At 46.3% G+C, this 21,795-nt stretch overlaps 1 protein-coding gene across 2 annotated transcripts; it reads left to right on the top strand.

The window, feature by feature from the left end:
* The first annotated feature begins 1,202 nt into the window (after positions 1–1,202).
* MTDH (metadherin) lies at positions 1,203–19,499 on the top strand. 2 transcript variants are annotated; one of them, XM_069957320.1, is made up of 12 exons: positions 1,203–1,741; positions 7,352–7,453; positions 7,864–7,948; positions 8,932–9,090; positions 9,513–9,728; positions 11,049–11,135; positions 11,477–11,575; positions 12,485–12,609; positions 13,781–13,900; positions 14,568–14,669; positions 16,088–16,247; positions 17,365–19,499. In XM_069957320.1, the coding sequence occupies exons 1-12, from the start codon at positions 1,379–1,381 to the stop codon at positions 17,433–17,435; spliced, it is 1,689 nt and encodes a 562-aa protein (XP_069813421.1). In that variant the 5' UTR covers positions 1,203–1,378; the 3' UTR covers positions 17,436–19,499. The 2 variants fall into 2 exon arrangements, with proteins under 2 accessions (XP_069813421.1, XP_069813422.1); XM_069957321.1 differs by lacking the exon at positions 11,477–11,575.
* Positions 19,500–21,795: the final 2,296 nt, after the last annotated feature.

A 21,795-nucleotide genomic window follows, 5' to 3' on the forward strand; every position in this document is an offset into this window, starting at 1 on the left:
CTCCATAGTATAGGCCCCTTTGTAGCCTCCATAGTATAGACACCCTGTGTAGCCCTCCATAGTATAGGCCCCTTTGTAGCCTCCATAGTATAGACACCCTGTGTAGCCCTCCATAGTATAGGCCCCTTTGTAGCCTCCATAGTATAGACCCCCCTGTGTAGTCCCCCCCCCCCATAGTGTAGACCCTCTTTATAACCCCCACACTGCAGCATTTATGTGAAAAATAAAAACAAAAATACACTCACCTCAGATCAGAGGAGAAGTCCCGGCCCCGCGGGGCTGCAGGGGTGAGCTTCCGGGGCCGGTGTGACGCCGGATGTCTGTAACTCACTGAACTTATAAGAGATCCAGCGGCCGCCCAGCCAGCCCCTGCAAGTGACACAGTGCTCTCTGCTGCCACCTCTGTCCATGTCAGGAACTGTCCAGAGCAGCAGCAAATCTCCATAGAAAACCTCTCCAGCTCTGGACAGTTCCTGACATGGACACAGGTGGCAGCAGAGAGCACCCTGTCAGACTGGAAAGAAAACAACACTTCCTGCAATACTGGCTTGATTTTTTTCTCAATAGAAGTAATTTACAAATATGTATAACTAATACTATATACTGTATATCTGATATTAGTTGATTTTAAAAAGAAATTCTCGAGTATGCTTTTAAAAGACTGTAAATATAATTCGGTGATCTTGTCAAGGAGACACACTTCTCCCCTAGTCCTTCCTTGATAGTCTCTATACAGGCAGCTCCCTGCTGTGGAACTGAACGTATGACAGATAATTGTAGACCCCCTATTTACAATAAATCTACCTTCATCCCCTTTCACAAGGAATAGTGCCACGAACTCGCTTTTGTATAAATAAAGTTTGTCGCGAACAAGAACCAGACATAACTAACGGCGCATGCGCCGCCAATTTACGTCACGCAATGTGTCATGCGCGGTACGGCGTGTTAGAATAATGACTACCCCCGCCCATACGTCGCCATGTCGAGTACTGGCAAAACGTATATGAAGGGAGATGGGAGTATTGACACAAAAATGAGCCAGTTCTGTCGGAAAGGCGCCCATTTTTATTTTTTGTTACACAAATCATAGTTTTGTTCAATAATTCTCTTTTCTTTCTTCGCCGACGGGCTCGTCACGTGACCGTCCGCACGCGCCAGCTAGTCCACGTCAGCTTTCCCCCGCTGTACCACGTGATGCGGTCGACTCCCAGTTCACACAAACATGGCGTCGGCTCGGCCGGAGTGATGACGTTGCTTCTGCGCTAGGCCTGGGCGGAGCCGGGACGCCGCTTAGCGCTCAGTGGCCGCCACTGTCTTTCTCTTTCCCTGTTGCTGACGTGCACAGGCGCCCAGCGGTACGGGCAGCGAGGGGGGCACCATGAGCTCAGGCTGGCAGGAGGCGGCGGCCCAGCAGGCCGAGGAGGTGTCTGCCCGGCTGAGGCAGCTGCTCATCACGGGGCTCGGGCTCCTGCGCTCGGAGCTCGGCCTGGAGCTCGGTCTGGAGCCGCAGCAGTACCCGTCCTGGGTGTTCCTGGCAGTGCCCCTCTCCCTGGGGCTGCTCCTCCTCTTCTTGCTGCTTCATTGTGCCACCAGCCGGGGCTCCCCCAGCACCAAGAGGGCCCCCCAGCATGAGAAGGAGCAGCCGGCCACACAGCTCAGGGCCCCGCCGCCCAGCAAGGCGCTGAAGGTGGAGGAGCCCAAGAAGGCGAAGAGCAAGAAGAAGCCGGCAGAGAAGGCCAAGGTGAGGGGGCAGGGGGCACTGCCATGCTGGAGGAGGGGGCAGGGGGCACTGCCATGCTGGGGGAGGGGGCAGGGGGCACTGCCATGCTGGGGAGGGGGCACTGCCATGCTGGGGAGGGGGCACTGCCATGCTGGGGAGGGGGCAGGGGGCACTGCCATGCTGGGGGAGGGTCAGGGGGCACTGCCATGCTGGGGGAGGGTCAGGGGGCACTGCCATGCTGGGGAGGGGGAAGGGGGCACTGCCATGCTGGGGGAGGGGAAGGGGGCACTGCCATGCTGGGGGAGGGGCAGGGGGCACTGCCATGCTGGGGAGGGGGCAGGGGGCACTGCCATGCTGGGGGAGGGTCAGGGGGCACTGCCATGCTGGGGAGGGGGAAGGGGGCACTGCCATGCTGGGGGAGGGGAAGGGGGCACTGCCATGCTGGGGGAGGGGCAGAGGGCACTGCCATGCTGGGGCAGGGGGCACTGCCATGCTGGGGGAGGGGGCAGGGGGCACTGCCATGCTGGGGGAGGGGGCAGGGGGCACTGCCATGCTGGGGGAGGGGGCAGGGGGCACTGCCATGCTGGGGGAGGGGGCAGGGGGCACTGCCATGCTGGGGGAGGGGGCAGGGGGCACTGCCATGCTGGGGAGGGGGCAGGTTGCACTGCCATGCTGGGGGAGGGGGCAGGGGGCACTGCCATGCTGGGGAGGGGGCACTGCCATGCTGGGGAGGGGGCACTGCCATGCTGGGGAGGGGGCACTGCCATGCTGGGGAGGGGGCACTGCCATGCTGGGGAGGGGGCAGGGGGCACTGCCATGCTGGGGAGGGGGCACTGCCATTCTGGGGAGGGGGCACTGCCATGCTGGGGAGGGGGCAGGGGGCACTGCCATGCTGGGGGAGAGGGCAGGGGGCACTGCCATGCTGGGGAGGGGGCAGGGGGCACTGCCATGCTGGGGAGGGGGCACTGCCATGCTGGGGAGGGGGCACTGCCATGCTGGGGAGGGGGCACTGCCATGCTGGGGAGGGGGCATGCCTGCTGACTATCAATTGGAGAGCTACAGGCTGGGGTACACTGCTGCTCCTGGCACCCTCACATCTCACTACTATAGAAACCACTGACGTGCCCATCGCTGCCCGCACTATAGATCTATGACCATGACCACCTGTACCATAGGATGACAAGTGCCCATCATTGGCTGCCCCATAGGATGACAAGTGCCCATCGCTGGCTGCCCCATAGGATGACAAGTGCCCATCGCTGGCTGCCCCATAGGATGACAAGTGCCCATCACTGGCTGCCCCATAGGATGACAAGTGCCCATCACTGGCTGCCCCATAGGATGACAAGTGCCCATCACTGGCTGCCCCATAGGATGACAAGTGCCCATCACTGGCTGCGCCATAGGATGACAAGTGCCCATCACTGGCTGCCCCATAGGATGACAAGTGCCCATCACTGGCTGCCATAAGAATGCATCAGTCAGACAATTTCTGCAACCTGAGGAGCCACAACTGGCAAAGGCTGCAGTCAGCTCACTGTGATTGATAGATGCCACCGCCACTATGTGTACTCATGTCTTGTGTCAGGGACCCCTGGCTGTCATGTCTGTCACATCGGAGCACATCTATAAGTGTCATTGAAGAGCGCTTTATGGTCAGCTGAAAATGTTTTTAAAGGGATTATCCCAAGATTAAAAGTTATGCCCTATTCTTAGAGTAGGTGATGAGGAGATGAGCCTTTGTGATGAGCTGCCCTCCCTGACATCTTGGAGCATCCCCCCACCACACTCTGATCAGCCATGTAGTCTCCCCTCCTCCTCCTCCCCTGATGCTATTTTACAACACAGAGAGAGCCCAGGCAGCTGGAGCGATGTGCTGGTGGATCTGTCATATATAGCAGCGCAGCCACCTAGGTGAAGGAGTTACAGACTCCACAGCAGCAACATGGCAAACAAATGAACTATTTAAAAGTTTGGTTAATTTAAGGTCCTACAATTAGAGCCGACATAGAGGAGCAAACAAGCACTGTCAGCACTTGTTTGCTCCTCGTTCCCCGCTCGCTGCCGCCGCTATTCGACGGGGGGCGGGGGGCTGCCCAGGTGATCGCTGACCGTCCGGGCAGCCCATAGGATATAGCGGCGGTCTGCTGCTGCCGCTCCTATTACAGAGAGTGCTGGCAGCAGATCGCTGCTATATAAGTCGTTTGTCTTTCAACATGTTGAAAGATAAACGACTTCAATGATCAGCGGACATGAACGATGTTGGCTGATCGTTGCCTCCTATTCCACAGGACAGTTATCGGCCGAATATGGCCAATAAGCGTTCCATGGAATAGGGGCTTTAGTACATTGGAGGCAAATAAATTATCAGTGTGTATGTGTCCATTGCCTTCACAAGTGTCATTGAGGGATGTGGATATTCTGGGGAGGAGGTTGTTACGCAAACAAATTCCACTCTTTTAGGCTATGTACACACTTGATACTAAGTACACTTTGTGGTATATGTTGGCCAGCCAGGAGAACGGGATGCTGACATAGATCCCATTCTCCCAGCTTGCTTACATAAACCACAAAGTTTGCTTGTCATAAAGTGTGCACCGACCTAAGGGAACCTTATAGCACAGTTATGGCAGCCTGTACTTACAGCAGCCTCTGCTGCTGGATTTCATCTGATAGGAGCACAGGGCAGCACTGCTTTGTCTTCCCTACCACTTGTCCTGCACTACATCAACCTTCTATCTGCTGAAGGGCGTGAACACTAGATGAAGCAATTGCTCCAAGTTTATTTCCCCATTGCATAAGTTTGGAAAATATATTTCTGGCTCCTATATATGACACGGGTGGATTTTGTGTGACATGAGGGTCGTGTTACATCTCTAGCTTATGGGGGCACTTGCTTTAAAAAGATTTCCTGAATTAGAAAACTATTTCTTCAAGAAACAGTGCTGCTCCTTGCCAGTGGTTGGGTCTGGTATTGCAGATTGGGGGTGTTAAAGGGGTAACTTAGAATTAGACAAAAACATAGCTGCTTCAGTCTTAAAGAGGATGTACCACCAGGTATGTCCTCTTTAACCTGACCCAGGGATAGAACAGCGCCGTCACGGGGAAGCCTGTGGCACGGGCCTTTTTTCGAACCGCGGCCCAGTTCCCCTGTACAGCGCCGTTCTTTCCATGGTTACCGGCCGGTGCTCAAGCACTGGAGGAAGGTCGGCCCGCCCCCAGTGGGAGGGAATTCCCTCCCCTCTATGACGCGGCTCCGTAAGAATCAAAGGAGCCGCGCCATGGGAGCGGGCCGACCTTCCTCCAGTGCTTGAGCGCCGGCCGGTAACCATGGAAAGAACAGCGCCGTACATGGGAACTGGGCCGCGGTTCGAAAAACTGCCTGTGACGGCGCTGTTCTATCCCTGCGTCAGGTTAAAGAGGATGTACCTGGTGCTCTACATTGGTATGTCATTAACATAGCAATCCATCTGCACTACAACATGTCCTTTCCTTTTGCGCTTAGATCATGACCCTATACACATGTACAGATGTGTGACTGGGGCCATTGATTAACATTGGTCCTATGTTCTGTTCGCAGTTACGTGTGAATAAGGCCTAAGTATAAGCTGACTGACTTTAGATTTTTCCTGTAGTTTTGGCTCTCGCACCCTCAGTGCTTCACTTTCACAAACATTACATACCTATATATTTTTATGTGGACTGTGAGGTTATACATAGCCCCCATAGGGGAGTGTAAAGTGTTAATTGTCAGGGACATGTGGTGGCACACAATTGGCTGTTGTCTGGTCTGGCTATGGGGTGGTGACCCAGAGATGACCCGCATCTCTCCCCCTCCATCAGTATGTGCCACAAGGAGCGGAGCTGTAGTTGTCAGTCTCCGGAGACAAGTAACACCATTCATGTCCTGTGTAATGTCATACTGTATACCCACAGTCTGTGCCGCCCTTTCTTCTCCCAGCAGGTGGCAGCGGAGCAGAAATGGGGAACCGTCTGCCCTCCAGCTGTTGCAAAACTACCGTTCCCATCGTGCCTGGACAGCCAGATCTTTAGCTTCGGCTGTCCGGGCCTGATGGGAATGGTAGTTTTGCAACAGCTGAAGAGCTGACTGTTCCCCATCCCTGCCATATAGCAAATCATAGACATCTTATCAGAGATTCCTAAAGTGTAAGGAACATGATATCTGGTTAGATGAGAGGCCAGATTACTGATTTTACATGGTGACTCTCCAGAGGGACATGTAACACCATCTACTAGGTTGTGACTTCTAGTAGGTGTAATGTAGCCGGTGTTGGCCGTCACCCAGTATGTGTAGCACTAGGAAGAGGTTGGCTAGAATTTTTATGAACTTCTCTAGAGGGTGATTTTATTTTAGCCGGGCCTCGTGCACACGGTGTGGTGCCGATAAGATGGACTCGTGCCCTCTGCTCCTTCACCCCGGCACGGCTTAGATAAATACGCCCAGTCAGCATTCTTACCATCACTGCTGGATTTAGAAACCTGCTCCCAGTCTTGTGAAATGCAAGACACCATCCAGTGCCTGGTATTTGACTTCTATGGGGTTACTCTCTATACTACAGAGTGTGACGTCAGCGGAGGGTGGTGTGTCCCGCTGACTGAGCCCCCCCTTCCCCCACAGCTGAGATTTATGGCCGTCATTGTGGGTCTCCTCTTACAGACATACCCAGCAGCAGCAGCTGTGTATGCAGCGGAAACCTCAGCATGTGGCCTCATTGCAGACAGTAGTAAATGGAAGTTCAGCTGTTTATATGAAAGATTGAGTGACCTAGTAAACTCATCACTTAGAGAGTCCTTCACATGCTCTGTAAGGGTATGTGCACACAATGGAATTTGGGTGGAAATTTTAAGCAGCGTCCACGCGGCGGTCTCCACATGAAGTTCCGCCTGTCCCATAGACTCAATGTCAATTCTTTGGGTGGACAGCATATTGAGCGTCAGAATATCATTGAGGCAGGCGGAACTTCAAGCGGAGACTGACGCTCAAACTCCGCTTGAAATTTTTAAATTCTGTAGTGTGCACATACCCTTAGAAAGTGTTCTGATTGGGCAGGGGTTACAAAGCTGTTGTTTTTTAGGGCTTTAAAATGGCCTATCCTTATATTGGTGGCGATCCAACTTCAATTAGTTTGAGGGGGCTGCAATGCCTGGAAAAAAACAGGCACAGCTCCATATATTGTGTAGTAGCTGTACCGGGTACTGCAGCCTCCTCATTATCAGGCACAGCTCCATATATTGTGTAGTGGCTTTACCAGGTACTGCAGCCTCCTCATTATCAGGCACAGCTCCATATATTGTGTAGTGGCTGTACCAGGTACTGCAGCCTCCTCATTATCAGGCACAGCTCCATATATTGTGTAGTGGCTGTGTCAAGTACCACACCGATGCCAATTCAGCCCTCTTTACATCAGATATCAGGCACAGCAACTCAGCATGTGCAGCGCTGTGCCTGGTAAACGGTAGAGTCCGCAGTGCTTAGGTGATCCTAGTGGCCCCTTTATTCAGCTGATCTGTGCGGATGTCAGCACTCGGATACAGATAACATCATACACATGATTGTTGTTGTTTTTGATATATGTACAGATTACCTAACGTTGCCATTTTCTTTTCCAGCCCAATGGTCGCCCTGTGGAGCTGTCAGAGGAGGTGGCGGTCCCTGCTGTAAAAAAGGAAAGTCCAAAGCAGCCTATTGATGCAGAAAAGAAAAATGAGAAGGTAACTTCCCTTGAGTCCTCTATAATGGCTGTTCCTGACATTTCTCACTGCAGCTACATTGTGAGTAAAAGAACTACATGAAACAACCCTATGTGGTGCCCTCTGTCAGTACAGTGAAGAGGGAAGCTCAGCTTTGTCTTCTCTAATCCAGTAGTTTTAATGCCAGCCCAATACCCCAGTGTATATAGCTTCACATAGGGTCCACACTCTGCCCCCCAGACTGTACATGAAGTCAGATAAGTCATATACCCTGGCATTTTATACTGGTGAATAGTCATAACCTAAGGTCTGACTTCATCTGCCATTGTTACACCATCCATAGTGACCCATTATAGAATATCACCCCTCAGCCTGCATATAATGTCTTTACAACTACAGATGATTTGACTTTTAAATATTCATTTTCTAAGATAAAGAAGAACAAAAAGAAACCAAAGGCGGATACGAAACAAACACAATCATCAGCCAGCCAAGATAAAAAAGAAGCCGAGGAAGGTGAGCCAGGATCACTACTTATAATGAGTACACTGTCATTCTGTATCTCTCCACAGCAAAAGGTGCTTTCTGACTTGTTACTGATGGATAGTCTGGAAATGGTACGTGAAACATTACAAGAAAGTTGTCACATCATTAGGTAACCGGGTCTTCAGGTACTCAGGAAGATTGAGCCAGGTGTCTCGTTGTCACTTGCCAGTTTCTGCAGGAGATGTGGCTGGTTCTGCATTAGACACACACCTGCACCTGTTGCTTTGGGTATTTAGCAGACTACAGTCATTAGAGACAGAACTTTATTGTCTGCCTTGCAGAATCTGCTGGTTGCTCCACTTTTAGATATTATCTGATAACTTAGTTATTACCTCTCAAGTACAATGCACTGCTCTCAGCAACCCATCAGCATTCTGGTTTTATCTTTAGACTCCATATTCCAACATGAAAACCTTTGGATGCCTGCAGCCTACTACATGTTATGTACATGGAGTTGACTAAAGATGCAGTATAAAGATGAGTGAACCTCGAGCACACTTGGATTCATCTGAACTGGAACACTCTGCATTTGATGAAGATGGATGCAGCCTTGAAGCTGAGTCGAAAACATGGATACAGCCATAGGCCATGAGCTGTATCCATGCTTTCCAGGACTCCCTAGGACTGCATCCAACTTCATCCATTAATAAATGCCAATCAAAATCAAATGCTGCACCCTTGGGTCTGGATGAACCAGAGTGCACTCCGGGTTCACTCATCTCTAATGCTGTACCTAGGGACAATGCTGAGCTCTCTAGTGGTAGGCAGGGGGTTTGGAGCCTTATCGTAACTTCCAACCACTATAGAAATTAAAAATGTTGCACTGAATTCTTCTCCAGAATATACCTCCAGATTATATGATGTAAAGGCATTGTGCAGCAGCAGTTACGCTTTCTGCTTTTAGTTAAAAAATGTAAGAAAGTAGGTGACAACCTTACATTTTTATTTTATAGGGAACTGGGAAACCAAAATCAGTAACAAGGAAAAAAGGCAACAGCGCAAACGTGACAAAGGAGCGGACGGTGATGTAGGCACGTCCGATAACGCCACCTCAACAGTCGAAGCCTACTCGGTTATACCAACACAGTTTACAAACGTCCGAAAATCTAAAGGTCATTGTCTTATTTTTTTTTTATTTTTTTTTTACTTTTTAGTCAGAGGACTTTGTTAGAAACTGTGAATCACTTTTACTGTTGTAAAATGTTACCTGATCTCTGTAGCCACTCTCTGGATAGGTCCATGCATTACAGGCAGTATTCTGGTGTCAGTAGGCACTGTGTAGTGGAGGTGACGGAGAGAGCTACAAGGCCACAGGTTGGGACCACTGCTATAGATTGTAGTCTAAACTGCTGGTCAGTGGTGGAGGCTCCCCGTGTATTGTGGAACTGAAGAATCTTATGTAGAATAATTTGAATATTTTTAAATCATGGTTGCAATGCATTCAAGATCAGCACGTCAGCCTGATATTACTTCTCAGACATGAATACATCATAATAGTGTACTTCTATGTATTTACTTTGTGTGCGCTTGACAGGCCAAAGTGAAGCTTCTGCGCTGAATGGAAGCAGCTGGAACGAGAAGCCAACAAAAGTGATTCCCTCCCAGCTAGTGGAAGAAAAATGGGTGACCGCTACCAATACAGCAGGCAAGAAAAAAGCTGAAGCCTGCACTTGGAAGCAGGAAACCGTAGACTCTAATGGAAAAGAATGGGGAGCACCATGGAGCGAGCGTTCAATCTTCCCTGCGATGGGTAATAAGCTTTCAGTGGTGCTGTGTTTCATTTCTTAACCCCTGCCAAAATATTTCCAACTTTTTCCCTATAAATATAGTAAGAAGCTCCATGTGCACTTCAAAGAAACTTGAGCAGTCTTGTCTTACCAGCAACAGAAATGACCGTTTATTAATGCGCTCTTCGTGTGTCACAAGCAATGTATATTTCTTATTTCACATTTCAACCCCTGTGGTTCTATATCAAGGAATCTGTAGTGAGAAACTGTAAAAATAGGTACCTGGTCACAGAGACAGTAATTTATACCACATCTTCAGTATAACTTAATGTTACATGCAGAAAAGTAGGAGAACAGGTGGAACTTGACATGTGATATAACTAGGGATGGTCCGAACCTGCCGAGGTTCAGGTTCGGCTGAACCTGAATGCTCGGCATCGGATTACCGTTGTCTGCCCGCTCCGTGCAGCGGGCGGATACAGCGGGAGGACCGCCTAGAAAACTGGGATACAGCCTATGGCTATGGCTGTATCCCAGTTTTCCAGGCGTTCCTTCCGCTTGATCCGCCCGCTGCACGGAGCGGGCAGACAACGGTAATCATTGCGGATGGTTCGGGTTCGTACGAACTCGGTTCGGACCATCCCTAGATGTAGCGTATACTGTATGATTCAACACACAAACAAAGTAAAGGAATCCACCAGTGTTTTATGTGCTGTAAGAACAAGAAGTATGGCTGGTACAAAATACCATTGTGGGGAGATAGGGATATTTAAAATGATACTAGGTCCCAAGGTGTTCTTTCAGTGATACAGGGGGGTGTATTGTACATCATAATAGCCAGATATACTGTCCTTTGGTTGCTAATACTGATAAATGTAATACAATAGTAGAAGCTAATTGGGGATGGCAGTCCCGTAGGCCTAGGAAAGGCATTGGAGATTGCTGCTGAATGCAGTGGGCAGTCGCTGGGTATTGGATGAGCGTGCACTTTAACAGCACCGCAATGTATAGTTATGTCATGGTGCTTAATCGTTTCCTGGATGCAAGAATAAGTACTGCAGAGAGTCTAGAAAGAAAAAAACAAAGCACAGATACATATACACTGTCCATTTTACAGAACTTTTATTACATGTTTCAAACTTGTGGCCCTCCAGCTGTTGTAGAACTTCAGTGTGCATCGTGCCTGGACAGATAAACCTTTGGCTGTCCAGGCATGATGGGAATTGTAGTTTTTCAACAGCTGGAGGGCAGCAAGTTTGACACGCCTGTCTTAAGGGAATGCCTGCATCACATCGTCATTGTGACTTTATAGTAACTTTTTTTTTTATTGGTCTCTTTGTCAGCCACATGGCCCAGTGTGGACTCAAGACTGAATTCATCCGAACAAAGACCACCATTCTCCACCATTGGATTAAACAATGCTGTTTCTGGTATGTTGAGTAATAATTTTATTGCCGTATCTTGGAGAGGGGATAAGTGTAAAGAGTGGGACGTTTCCCTTTAAATTGGACAGAATATGCGAGCTTGAAGTCATGTTTGATGTACATTTGGTTGGGATTATTCTGTTAACAGAGAGAAATACAATAATACAAATACAGTAGCACATGTGCAGAGTTGTGACTGATGTGCTACATATCCTACAACAAGGCCTGCACTAACTTGTACGCAAACTGTAACCAGAACAAAAGGCAAACCCCATAATGCACTTGTGGTAAAGATATGATATGCCTGCCATGGTTACTTACCAAAATTTCTCTCCTCTTATTTAAAGCTGCAGTCAATGATTCAGTTCCTCAGAAAAGTGCAGCTGATAGCCAATGGGAAGTAACCCCTGCAGAGCCCAGCATTGATGATGAATGGTCTGGCCTGAGTATGTATAGACTAGTTTTTTTGTTTTTGTTTTTTTGCTACAGTGTATATTTGTAAAGACACAAACTGAGAACTCTTACCAAAGGGTAGAATACTCTCAGCAACAGTGACGGGGTTGCTCAGTTTATATTTACAAAGAAGGTTAGGACTCACTAATAGTGTTGAGCTGACTTGCTGAACTGTTTTTTTTTTTGGCAATGTTCTCTAATCTGAAAGCTAAGCATTTGACTCCCAGCATCTTGAGAAATTGGATGCAGCCCTGGGGAGTCCTGGAAAACATGGATACAGCCATATGCAAACAGTTCGGGAAGTCTCAACACTACTCACTAATTATATTTTTGCTTATTATGTTAGGGCTCTGTTTACATCACTGGTTCATACACCTGACCTGTAGCCCTGACACATTGGTTCATACACCTGACCTGTAGCCCTGACACATTGGTTCATACACCTGACCTGTAGCCCTGACACATTGGTTCATACACCTGACCTGTAGCCCTGACACATTGGTTTATACATATAATGTGAAGGAGAAAATCCACACCAATCCACAATCACATTATATTGGATTCACCAGGGTGCACTTTAATCCACTTGCTCCCGCTTGGATACCCACCCTTAACTAACAAGTCAACTTTGGTAAGCTGATTCACTTGTGTGTTTGTGTATATATATTATCTACATTGGTTTATACACCTGACCAGTAGCCCTGACACAAGCAGCTGTACCATTTTACATATGTCATATATACAGAGTCCGTTTTCCTGTATGTTCTGGTACAGTGAATGCATACTGCCCATATGTGTTCCCAAAAGGAATCTGCATCAGACCCATAAAACTTTGTCATTTATCTCAATGTCTTTACTGGACTGTGGCCTATAATTATAACCTGTGGCCTTCTAACCTGCAGATGGTATGAATTCAGCTGACCCCAGTTCTGACTGGAATGCACCAGCCGAGGAGTGGGGCAACTATGGAGAAGAGGAATCTGCACCCGGTCCACAGAATGAGGAGCCCGAGCAGGAAGTTCCTAAGGTAACCTTTATTTATCTTCATATTTCACATGGAACAGCTGCAGGTGATATCTGTATTCAATATGCAGCGTTCTATAAAATGACTACATGACTTAGACAAAGACTGACCTGTATTGTGTTTATTTCACATTATATTGTTGTTTTACACATCAGCATTAAAGGTCTAGTGCGGTGCTACACATTTATTCACTAAATAACACACCTTACAAAGTTATACAACTTTGTAATGTGTGTTATTTAAGTAAATGGCCCCCTTCCCCATGTTGCCCCACCCCCGGAAGTGTTTTGCATTATACTCACTGAATTACTGTCGACCCCGGACGCCATCTTGGGACAATATGTAATCTTCAGGAGGCCGGCCGGACCGCTCCAGCCCTCCCTCATGCCGGCCCCCCTCTGGCGTATCATCAGCTGCTCAGCCGCGATTGGCTTAGAGTAACAATGACTACATGACTTAGACAAAGATCGAACTGTATTGTGTTTATTTCACATTATATTGATGTTTTACACATCAGCATTAAAGGGGGAGTGCGGTGATACACATTTATGCACTAAACACACATTACAAAGTTGTATAACTTTGTAATGTGTATTATTTAGTGAATAAATATTGAACACTGAAGTACCCCTTTAAAGTGACTGTTATCCCTTTTCTGTATGAGGACTTCTCTACACAGCTGTCAAGCCTAAATTCTGTTGCTTTCATACCTTACTTTATTAAAGGTTTCTAGATGCTTTTTATTGGTGGATTGGGCCACCTGTGACTTCACCGTCTAGGCCGGCCCCCTTGGTGGCCATTGGAGTGGGCCTAGGCCGTTCCCAGTGGCTTTTGCGGAGGCGGGGCCTAGTCTGTAACCTGTCTATGGAACAGCAGATAACGTGAATTAGGAATTAATGTGAGAGACTCGGCAGTGAGGGAGCACAATATGGAGTGCACAGGAGGGAGGACAACAGTCTTGAGGGAATTCTGGCAATGCATGATGGGAAGTGTAGTGGGGGTCCTGCTGAAACAAAGCCCCCTCTTCCTGCATATATGGAGCAAAAGTGTGACAAAAAAGGACTACCTGTTTAGCATGTGGAATTAGCTCTTTGCTCCATTAAACATGTCTAGTTTATACTTGTTCTAGCTTTTGGACTTGGGAATTATTATAATTTTTTTTTTTGTTTCATAGGCTTCAGATGATGACAAAGATAAAGAAGAACAGGCTGGTCAATCTGCTGCTAGTGGCAAAGCTAAGAAGAAGAAGAAAAAGAAGAAGAAGCAAGGAGAGGAGTCTGGTTCTACCACACAGGTATCGGCACTGTGGTCAAACTCCAAGGGCTTTACCACACACATCCAGCCCTCTCAAGTGAATTACAGCTATGCTGCCATCTACTTATACGACAATGCAAGGACTAGAAGAAATAAACATTAAAGAGGCTCTGGTGCTTTCAGGAGCTCTAGGACCCCTGAAAACAGCTGATCAGGGGGTGCAGGGAATCAGACGCTTGCCATCTAATATTGACTGTCTGTTTTATAGTATTTTCATAGCCTGGGAAGGTTCAGACTGTGAGAATAACGGGAAAGGCTATAAACATATTAAAGTCGCACAAATTCTTATTTGAGTTCTGTAGTCAGAACTGTTTAATAACTGTCCATGGATGCATCAGATGACCAGATCTCCTGTGTGATCGGCTCTGGTCTGTGAGATGAAATGACATTGGGCAATTGCCGCCTCGTATCTGATTAACCAGTGTAATTCTTGCAACCAGTTTTTGCATATAAAATAAACTTTATGCTAATAATGTCAATGGCGTGTTTGTATAGACATGAGCGGAATTGCTGCTAATTGTTTTAGTAAATATTCTGTAGAATTGTCCATATTCAGCTTTATTTTTGTGAAGACTAACTAGAATTGTTACTGGCTATAGGATGATGATTTGTTTTTTTTTTGTTTTTGTTTTTTTGTTTTCTTTTAGGAAGCAGAAAGCACAAAAGACGCTGGGGATAACAACAAGCAGAACTCTGTCCCAGCTCCTATAATCCCCACAGTAGTTGAAAAAAGTAAAGAACAGAAAGAGGTAAGTTCAAGAGTCAGATGCACAGTAATAAAACTTCACTATGTAACCAGTCCTGGTAATTTGCCTATAGTGTTTTTCTGCCCATAAATTGACATGCAGTGTGAATTTTATGCTCCCAAAGCATGTCAATTTTTGTTGCCTATTGTCATCTCTCGTTTTACCAATTAATTCTATAGGGATGAAAACTGTGTGTATTCTGCATCAGACATAGATTAGCAGTGGACAAAATTGTATGCCAAGTTTGGCAGCCCTCAAACTGGAGAAGCAGCGCTCACATATGACCACTGCCCCATTCTGATGGGATGGGGTCCGTTATAGAGATCACAGTTGAGTGGGGGCCCCAGCTTTCTTACTCCTGGGTCCATAATTATCCCAAATGCTTTGGATAGCGTCTACGTTTTAATGGCGGGCTAACGCTTTTAAAGGTAATCTTTCAGGTCGGTACCAGGTCCAGAGCTACATGCACAGGACATAGGTCATAGGGAGATAAAACAAGTGCCGTCCCCAAGTGCAGATGCCGTCAGCATTTTTCCTTGGAAGCTAAAGCTATGATGAGCCACAGCAGGCAGGCCTCCTCCCCCATCTCACCCTGCCTTGACTGATTGACATACAGGCCTGAGCTGCCAGTAAATTAATTAAGATGGGGAGAGGTAGAGGAGGAGGTATGCATGCTGTGGCTCAGCATCACTTTGGTGACACTTCGGTTTCCAAGAATAAATGCTGACGGCCTTTATTTTAACTCCCTGTCACCTGTCTGCCTGTGTCTGCAGGTCTCTACCTGTTACACACCTGACAGGGTCCCATTAAAGTGAATGTACATCAAAATATATAATGAAATCATCAAATGTATATATATACATAAAAACAATCCAGATTATGGAGTCAGTGCAGCACAGTGACTTTGGCTCTAATATCATGGATGCATAGCTATACTAGACCTCTAGAATTGTTGTTAAAGATCATAGCTCTATTGTGGCTCTTTCCAGTAGTCATATGGGGGAAGTGGTAGTTTGTGATTGGGTTTATGCATGTAATTTAGACATCGGTAAATCAAAAGGGTGTTCTGAGATGGTAGTATTGATGGCCTATCCTTAGCACCTGGAAGATGAGCCACAGGTTAACCAGGATTAGTAAAACATGTCCTCTTCCATAAACAGCACTATTTTTGTCTTAAGTGTGTGTGTGGTATTGCAGCTCTGTTTCATTGACGTGAATTCTACTTGTCTGTATTACCACACACAACCTGGGGACAGAAGTGGTGCTGTATTTCACAGAAAGCAGCTGTGGTTTCCTAATTCTGGATAATCCCTTTAATGAGTAATTAACTCTTACATGAGTGACAGAATTCCTCTTAAAAAAATGTTATGAGTGCGTTTGTTTGCTTATACTGGTATGTAATCATTGTGAATTTATTGTAGAAACAAACTGTGCAGGAGACACGCCTACATACTGTATTTACTGAGGCTCCTGTACCTGCCAAGCATAACAATCCTGAGAAAAACCCTCCGCGAGCGAAGCAGCCACAGGAGTCCAACACTTCCGTTACCAAGCAAAACAGTGTGTCTCCCCCTTCAGAAGGTAATGCTCCACTCAAATTTTTCCTCAACATCATCAAGTGGCTAGGGGGGTCATTAGGGAACTATTGAATTTAAAGGGAACCAATCACACTAAAATTGGGCATAAAGGTAAGGAAACGTGCTGGTACATCAGCCAGCACGCTTCCTAACCATCCCCCTGTCCCCCCCATCCCATAAACATTCAGCCTGCAAAGTTAGTAGTCACGGTGGGCGGGGTCTTTGTCAAGTAGTCTCTGGGTCCTAGGCCGGCTCCTGCGCTGTAATCACGCCCCTCCGGGCGTGTTGTAAAGCGGCGCCTGGTGACGTCACTCCGGGGGGGGGCGGCATTGCACGTCGGCCACGCCGACGTCTTTACTAAGCTGCGCATGCGCAGTACAGTGGGTGATGCCGCTGCTGTTCCACGCCGCGCAAGCGCAGTACAGCAGCGTCTTCTCAGGCTGCACTGCGCATGCGCAGCTTAGTAAAGACGTCGGCGTGGCCGACGTGCAATGCCGCCCCCCCCCCGGAGTGACGTCACCAGTTTTAGTGTGTGGTTCCCTTTTAAGGGTTTATCTAGTCATAGAAAAAACATGGCTGCTTTGTTTCAGAACCAGCACCACTCCTGTCCTCTTGTTGGGTATGGGTTTTGCAGCTTAGTTCCCTTGAAGTGAATGGAGAGGAATTGTAATATCACACACAACCTGGGGACAAGGGTGGTGCTGGTTTTGCAGGAAAGTAGCTGTGCTTTTTCTAATTCCAGATAACAAAGCCGTATAGTTGAGTCAAAATTACATAGTGGCATTGTCATGACTTTTATTCTTTACTGCAAAATCCGTGGCACCCCATGTCTGAATCCTCCCTTAGAGGCTGTTTTTACAATGTGCTGTATATATATATATATATATATATATATATATATATATATATATATATATATATATATATATATATATATATATATATATATATATACATAATTATTATATATATTTATTATTTTTTTTTTTTAATAATATTTATATTTACATTTACCCTATTCATTGGGAGATTCCGTGCACCACAAACTCAATGTGAAGCATCATTTCTTGCAGATAGATATAACTGGCCAGTTTCTAATTAAAGTCAATCTTGCTTTTCAGCTAAGTCCGAAGAAAGCTGGGAATCCCCAAAACAAGTGAAGAAGAAGAAAAAGGCCAGAAGAGAGACGTGATTTTCTTTCATCACTGGAGAAACATGTTCAGACACTCTTGAAGATTATGCTGTTTATGCAATAATTTGTGAACATGTACAGAATTTTATAACGTCTGCATTTTTAATAGTAACTGCTGTCAACATGACCTCCCTAAAGGCAGGAGGGGAATAAAAAAAAAAAAAATACTCTATTCATGGACAAGATCAAAAACCATACAGCGGCGATGGGATCGCCCAGATGATCATGTATTTGCCAACTGAGAACTTTTTAATTTGATATAGAAGAGACTTCAATTCCTGATTTTACGCAATGGTGACCTGTTTACATTCATATTGTGCCCTGTCTAGTCTCGGAGAGAGTGGAACCCGTGCTGGGCAAGTCTGTGAAACAACAGTTCTGCCATCTCATTGTTGACACTCTTCCTCATTGTCCTTCCTATTCTTTTTTTTTACTGTTGATAATAGTAATGTGACAGCCTGTCAGAGTATCATGGCACGTGTGAGCCATCAAGCAATGAGTAGGAGACTGAATTGTGATCTTGTGAATGTATGACCAGTTCCTATTATTTTATTTTTTTTTTGCTTACTAGAATCATCCTCTTTTGTATTAGATTTAGCTTTATGGTGTGTTTCCTTTTTTTATCATACTGTTATGTCCCATAAATCGTAATACTTGCACTCTTAGCCATAGTGTGGCTAACATTCATGTTTTCAGTGGTGGCTGTCAGTGACAAAGCAGTATAATTTCTAGGGCTACCATTGACGATTGAGGAGGCGTCCATATTTGTAGGATAACGTGGGCGTACTGGATTCTCTGTATGGGCGTGGCGGCTTTAGACAGCTTTAATTGACGTTGTCAAGACCTCCAATAATCAGGAATGTTTTTTACTGCCTTAACCTGTAGTGTTTAGAATCATGAGCAGAATTAGTGTTTTTATAATACTGAAATACTAAAGATACATATGTAGTCCTGAGAGTAGCCCCCACCCTTGGCTTACAACCTGTCAAATCGTGTTGGTTTAAAAAAAAAAAAACTAAAAAAAAGTGTGTGGGTTTCATCACCTTTTACCGGCAATGTAATTACATTTATTAAAATTTGCAGCTAACTTTGTATCTATACATTGTGCATGGTAAGATGGACATTGTAAATAGCCTTACCTAAAGCAGAACGCGAAACTACAAGACTACAAGTGCGGATCTAGATAGCCATACAATATTTATGACACCTGATCGGACATCAGAAACCGCAGTATAACAGATGTAACCAGTGCTACTGATCAGCTGTTCAATATACGCCTGTCTTATACGGTTACCCCTTCTTGAGGAACTTTCATCTGTGAGCTTTTCTGGTTCAAAAGTTTAGCACATGGTTTGGAGAGAGGTGATCATGCTACCTTTCAGTTTTAAATAAGACTTTGAGATCAAGTGTCAAGGAGGTGTTGCCAGACTACAGCGTCCATGCCTTCTCTCTCCCCCACCCTTCCCTGCCTTAATTGACATACAGGATAGTGCTGGAAGCTAAGCCCTATATGTCAATCGGGCAAGATGGGGAGGGAGAAAGCATGCACGTAGGGTTAGGCAATGCCTCCTGGACACTTGATCGGATTCTGATACAGAGATGACGGATTCCCTTTTAAAGGGGGTGTGCAGGATTAGAGAGAAGGTCTTGACTGTTTTCCAAAAACAGCACCACTGTGTTTTTGTTTTCCTTCTAATCCCAAATGTCTCCTGTAAGGTTGATCTAATACCAGTGAGATTGATGCCCGCCTGTTCACTGACTTAAAGCTAGATGTGCTTAGTGCCACATTGATGCCACCAGTCCCCAGTGAATAGACCGGCCGCACAGATGCCTTGATCATTGGCAGCAGATCATGTTTAGTATTTTCTTCTTTTTTTTCCTGGGGGGGATGAGGGGGGGAGGGCGTTAATGCTTGGACAACAGTTCCTAATTTTTACACAAATGTATTAAATATAGAGAATTCCAGTTGCAGGAACATGTCAGATGCGTTTACATGTTCAGAACATTTTGTTTAATTCAGTGATATTTCTAAGTTGATTTTGTTTAAATAAATTTGCAAATCCAGCGTGTGTCCCGGCTGTTGTATTTTTTTTTTTTTTTTATGATTATTTTTATATTGATTTATAAGGAGGCCTAAATCTGGAGATTAGTGACTGCTTCCTGATGTTCCATGTGGCTGTGTCGGATATTATTCAGGGTATATATGTTGTGCATTTGTAGGTTCTAGTTTTGTTGGGGGGAGGGGGTTGTGGTATAATAGTAATGCAGTGTGCACCCTTAAAGGGAGATGTGCAAAGAACTGCCATAGGGCCTACATACTATTCAGGGTAGCATTTTCTGTTTTTGCAGAAATTTCTCTGATTGTCCCATTCTCCTGGGTTTGCAGAAATCCATGCCTATTTTGCAGAAACAACCCAGTCTGATGTATGAAAGGGATTTTGGGATTCTGTAATACATTATGTAACGTTTATTTTTCCCTCATATGAATTAAAGTGTCACTATCAATGTCAATATATCAGTGTCAAATCAATAGTCCAGGCGATTTTAAGAAACGTTGTAATTGGGTTTATTAGGCAAATATGGCATTATCTGCGTTCAAAAAGCCTTTCCCCAGCCCCCCCTCCTTTCTCATCCACTTATTATCCAGAAATCCCGACTCTTACATCAGTCGAGTTGTGTCTAACCTATGGAGAGGGGAGGAGGGAGATTAGTTACCAGCAGAGAACAAAGGATTACACCAGCGTTTCCCAACCGGGGTGCCGCGGCACACTGGTGTGCCGGGAGAACCCGCCAGGGGTGCCGCGGGATCACGGTGGGAAATGTGCGCTGTCACTTTAAGCATCCCGAGAAGCTGTGGCCGCACAGCTTCTCAGGATGCACAGATCACTTTGATGTTCCGCCCGCACTGAGCAGGCAGAACATTAAAGTGAGCATAATGTAGGAGCAGGAAGTATCAGCATCCTGCTCCTACAGTCACTCCCATAGGCTGAAGGCACTTTATGCCAGCAGCCTATGGGAGGCCGGGACGTGACCTCTCCGGCAGGCGTGATAATGTGACGTCATCACGCCTGCCGGACGTCCTGTCCCCGCGGCTCGCAAGATGGAGCCCGAAGAGGAGGAGGAGAGCTTCTGCCTGCAGCCACAGCGCGGATTAAGTGAGTAGGATGTTTTTTTGTTTTTTTTAGGGGCATAGCAGGGGGCATTATTAGCTCATGGGGGCACCTCTGGGGGCATTATTAGCTCATGGGGGAACCTCTGGGGGCATTATTAGTATATGGGGCACCTCTGGGGGCATTATTAGCTCATGGGGGCACCTCTGGGGGCATTATTAGGTCATGGGGGCACAGCAGGGGATCCTACATACAGGGGGCATCCCACATTCCTACTCGCTTTACTGCACATAACACCAAACAGCGCAGTTACTTTGGGAGCCGACAGGAGGGAGAAAGGAAAGGAATTTGCTAGAAATGTGCGGAGCCTAAATTGTTTGTCTCGCAGGTTCTGAAGTGATGAAAAGTAGTTGGAAGAAATCATCATGGAGGTCTGGGCCGGATGGAGAGGAAAAGGGAAAGTGAAGCCTCAGATCAAAGAAGACGTCACCTGTGAGTCACTCTATGACGGTTTTCTTATTTTGTAGAACATTATTTAGTAGGGGTGCCCCGAGGAAAATTTTTTTTTTCTGAGGGGTGCCCCGAGGTGGAAAAGGTTGGGAAGCACTGGATTACACAGTGGGAGCTGTTCGAAAGCCGGTATTTAGAGATCAGAGAGGTCAGTGCTGACTTCAGAGGAGATAGCCCAGTAATGTAGCTGTAAATTAACTCTTTGTTGTCCTGTTTTGGTGCCTCATCTCCCTCCACCCCTCCCCTCTCCACAGAAAATCATGAAGACAGGTGGGAGAGCTTCAAACTGCTTTCTCATGATAAAAATGCTTTTTTCGTCTAATAAACCCAATTACAAAGTTTCTTAAAATCTCCTGTACTATTGATTTCTGCTTAACTGTAGGAAGGATCTGGGTTGACGTCTCTGATATGATATGATTTGTTATGTGAGAATCGAGAAGTCCTCATACATTAGACAAAAAGCTGTTTAGACAGTTCGTCTAATGTGTATGGGGGCCCTAACAAATCATAGCTTCATAGCATCGATCCACTATAAATTTAGCAACAGATGTCTGTGACCTGACCACACTACTATTACTGACCCTTAGTTTACCAACTGTTATTGAGCCCAAATCTCTATATGTTTACTGTGGTTCACTAAGGAATCGGGTAAGATCTTTCTGCTGTTCCTTGAAGACGTATGCCGCATGATTGGGTATTGCTTATGAACATTGTATTTTGTGTCTCATACGTCTGTGTTT

This window comes from Dendropsophus ebraccatus, chromosome 2 (genome assembly GCF_027789765.1).
Source record: "Dendropsophus ebraccatus isolate aDenEbr1 chromosome 2, aDenEbr1.pat, whole genome shotgun sequence".
In the NCBI taxonomy this organism is placed as follows: Eukaryota; Metazoa; Chordata; class Amphibia; order Anura; family Hylidae; genus Dendropsophus; species Dendropsophus ebraccatus.

Coding starts and splice junctions, on each gene's coding strand:
- MTDH (XM_069957320.1), top strand. CDS start 1,379: ATGAGCTCAGGCTGGCAGGAGGCGGCGGCCCAGCAGGCCGAGGAGGTG. Junction 11,576..12,484: donor TGATGAATGGTCTGGCCTGA/GTATGTATAGAC, acceptor TCTAACCTGCAG/ATGGTATGAATTCAGCTGAC. Junction 14,670..16,087: donor AAAGTAAAGAACAGAAAGAG/GTAAGTTCAAGA, acceptor AATTTATTGTAG/AAACAAACTGTGCAGGAGAC.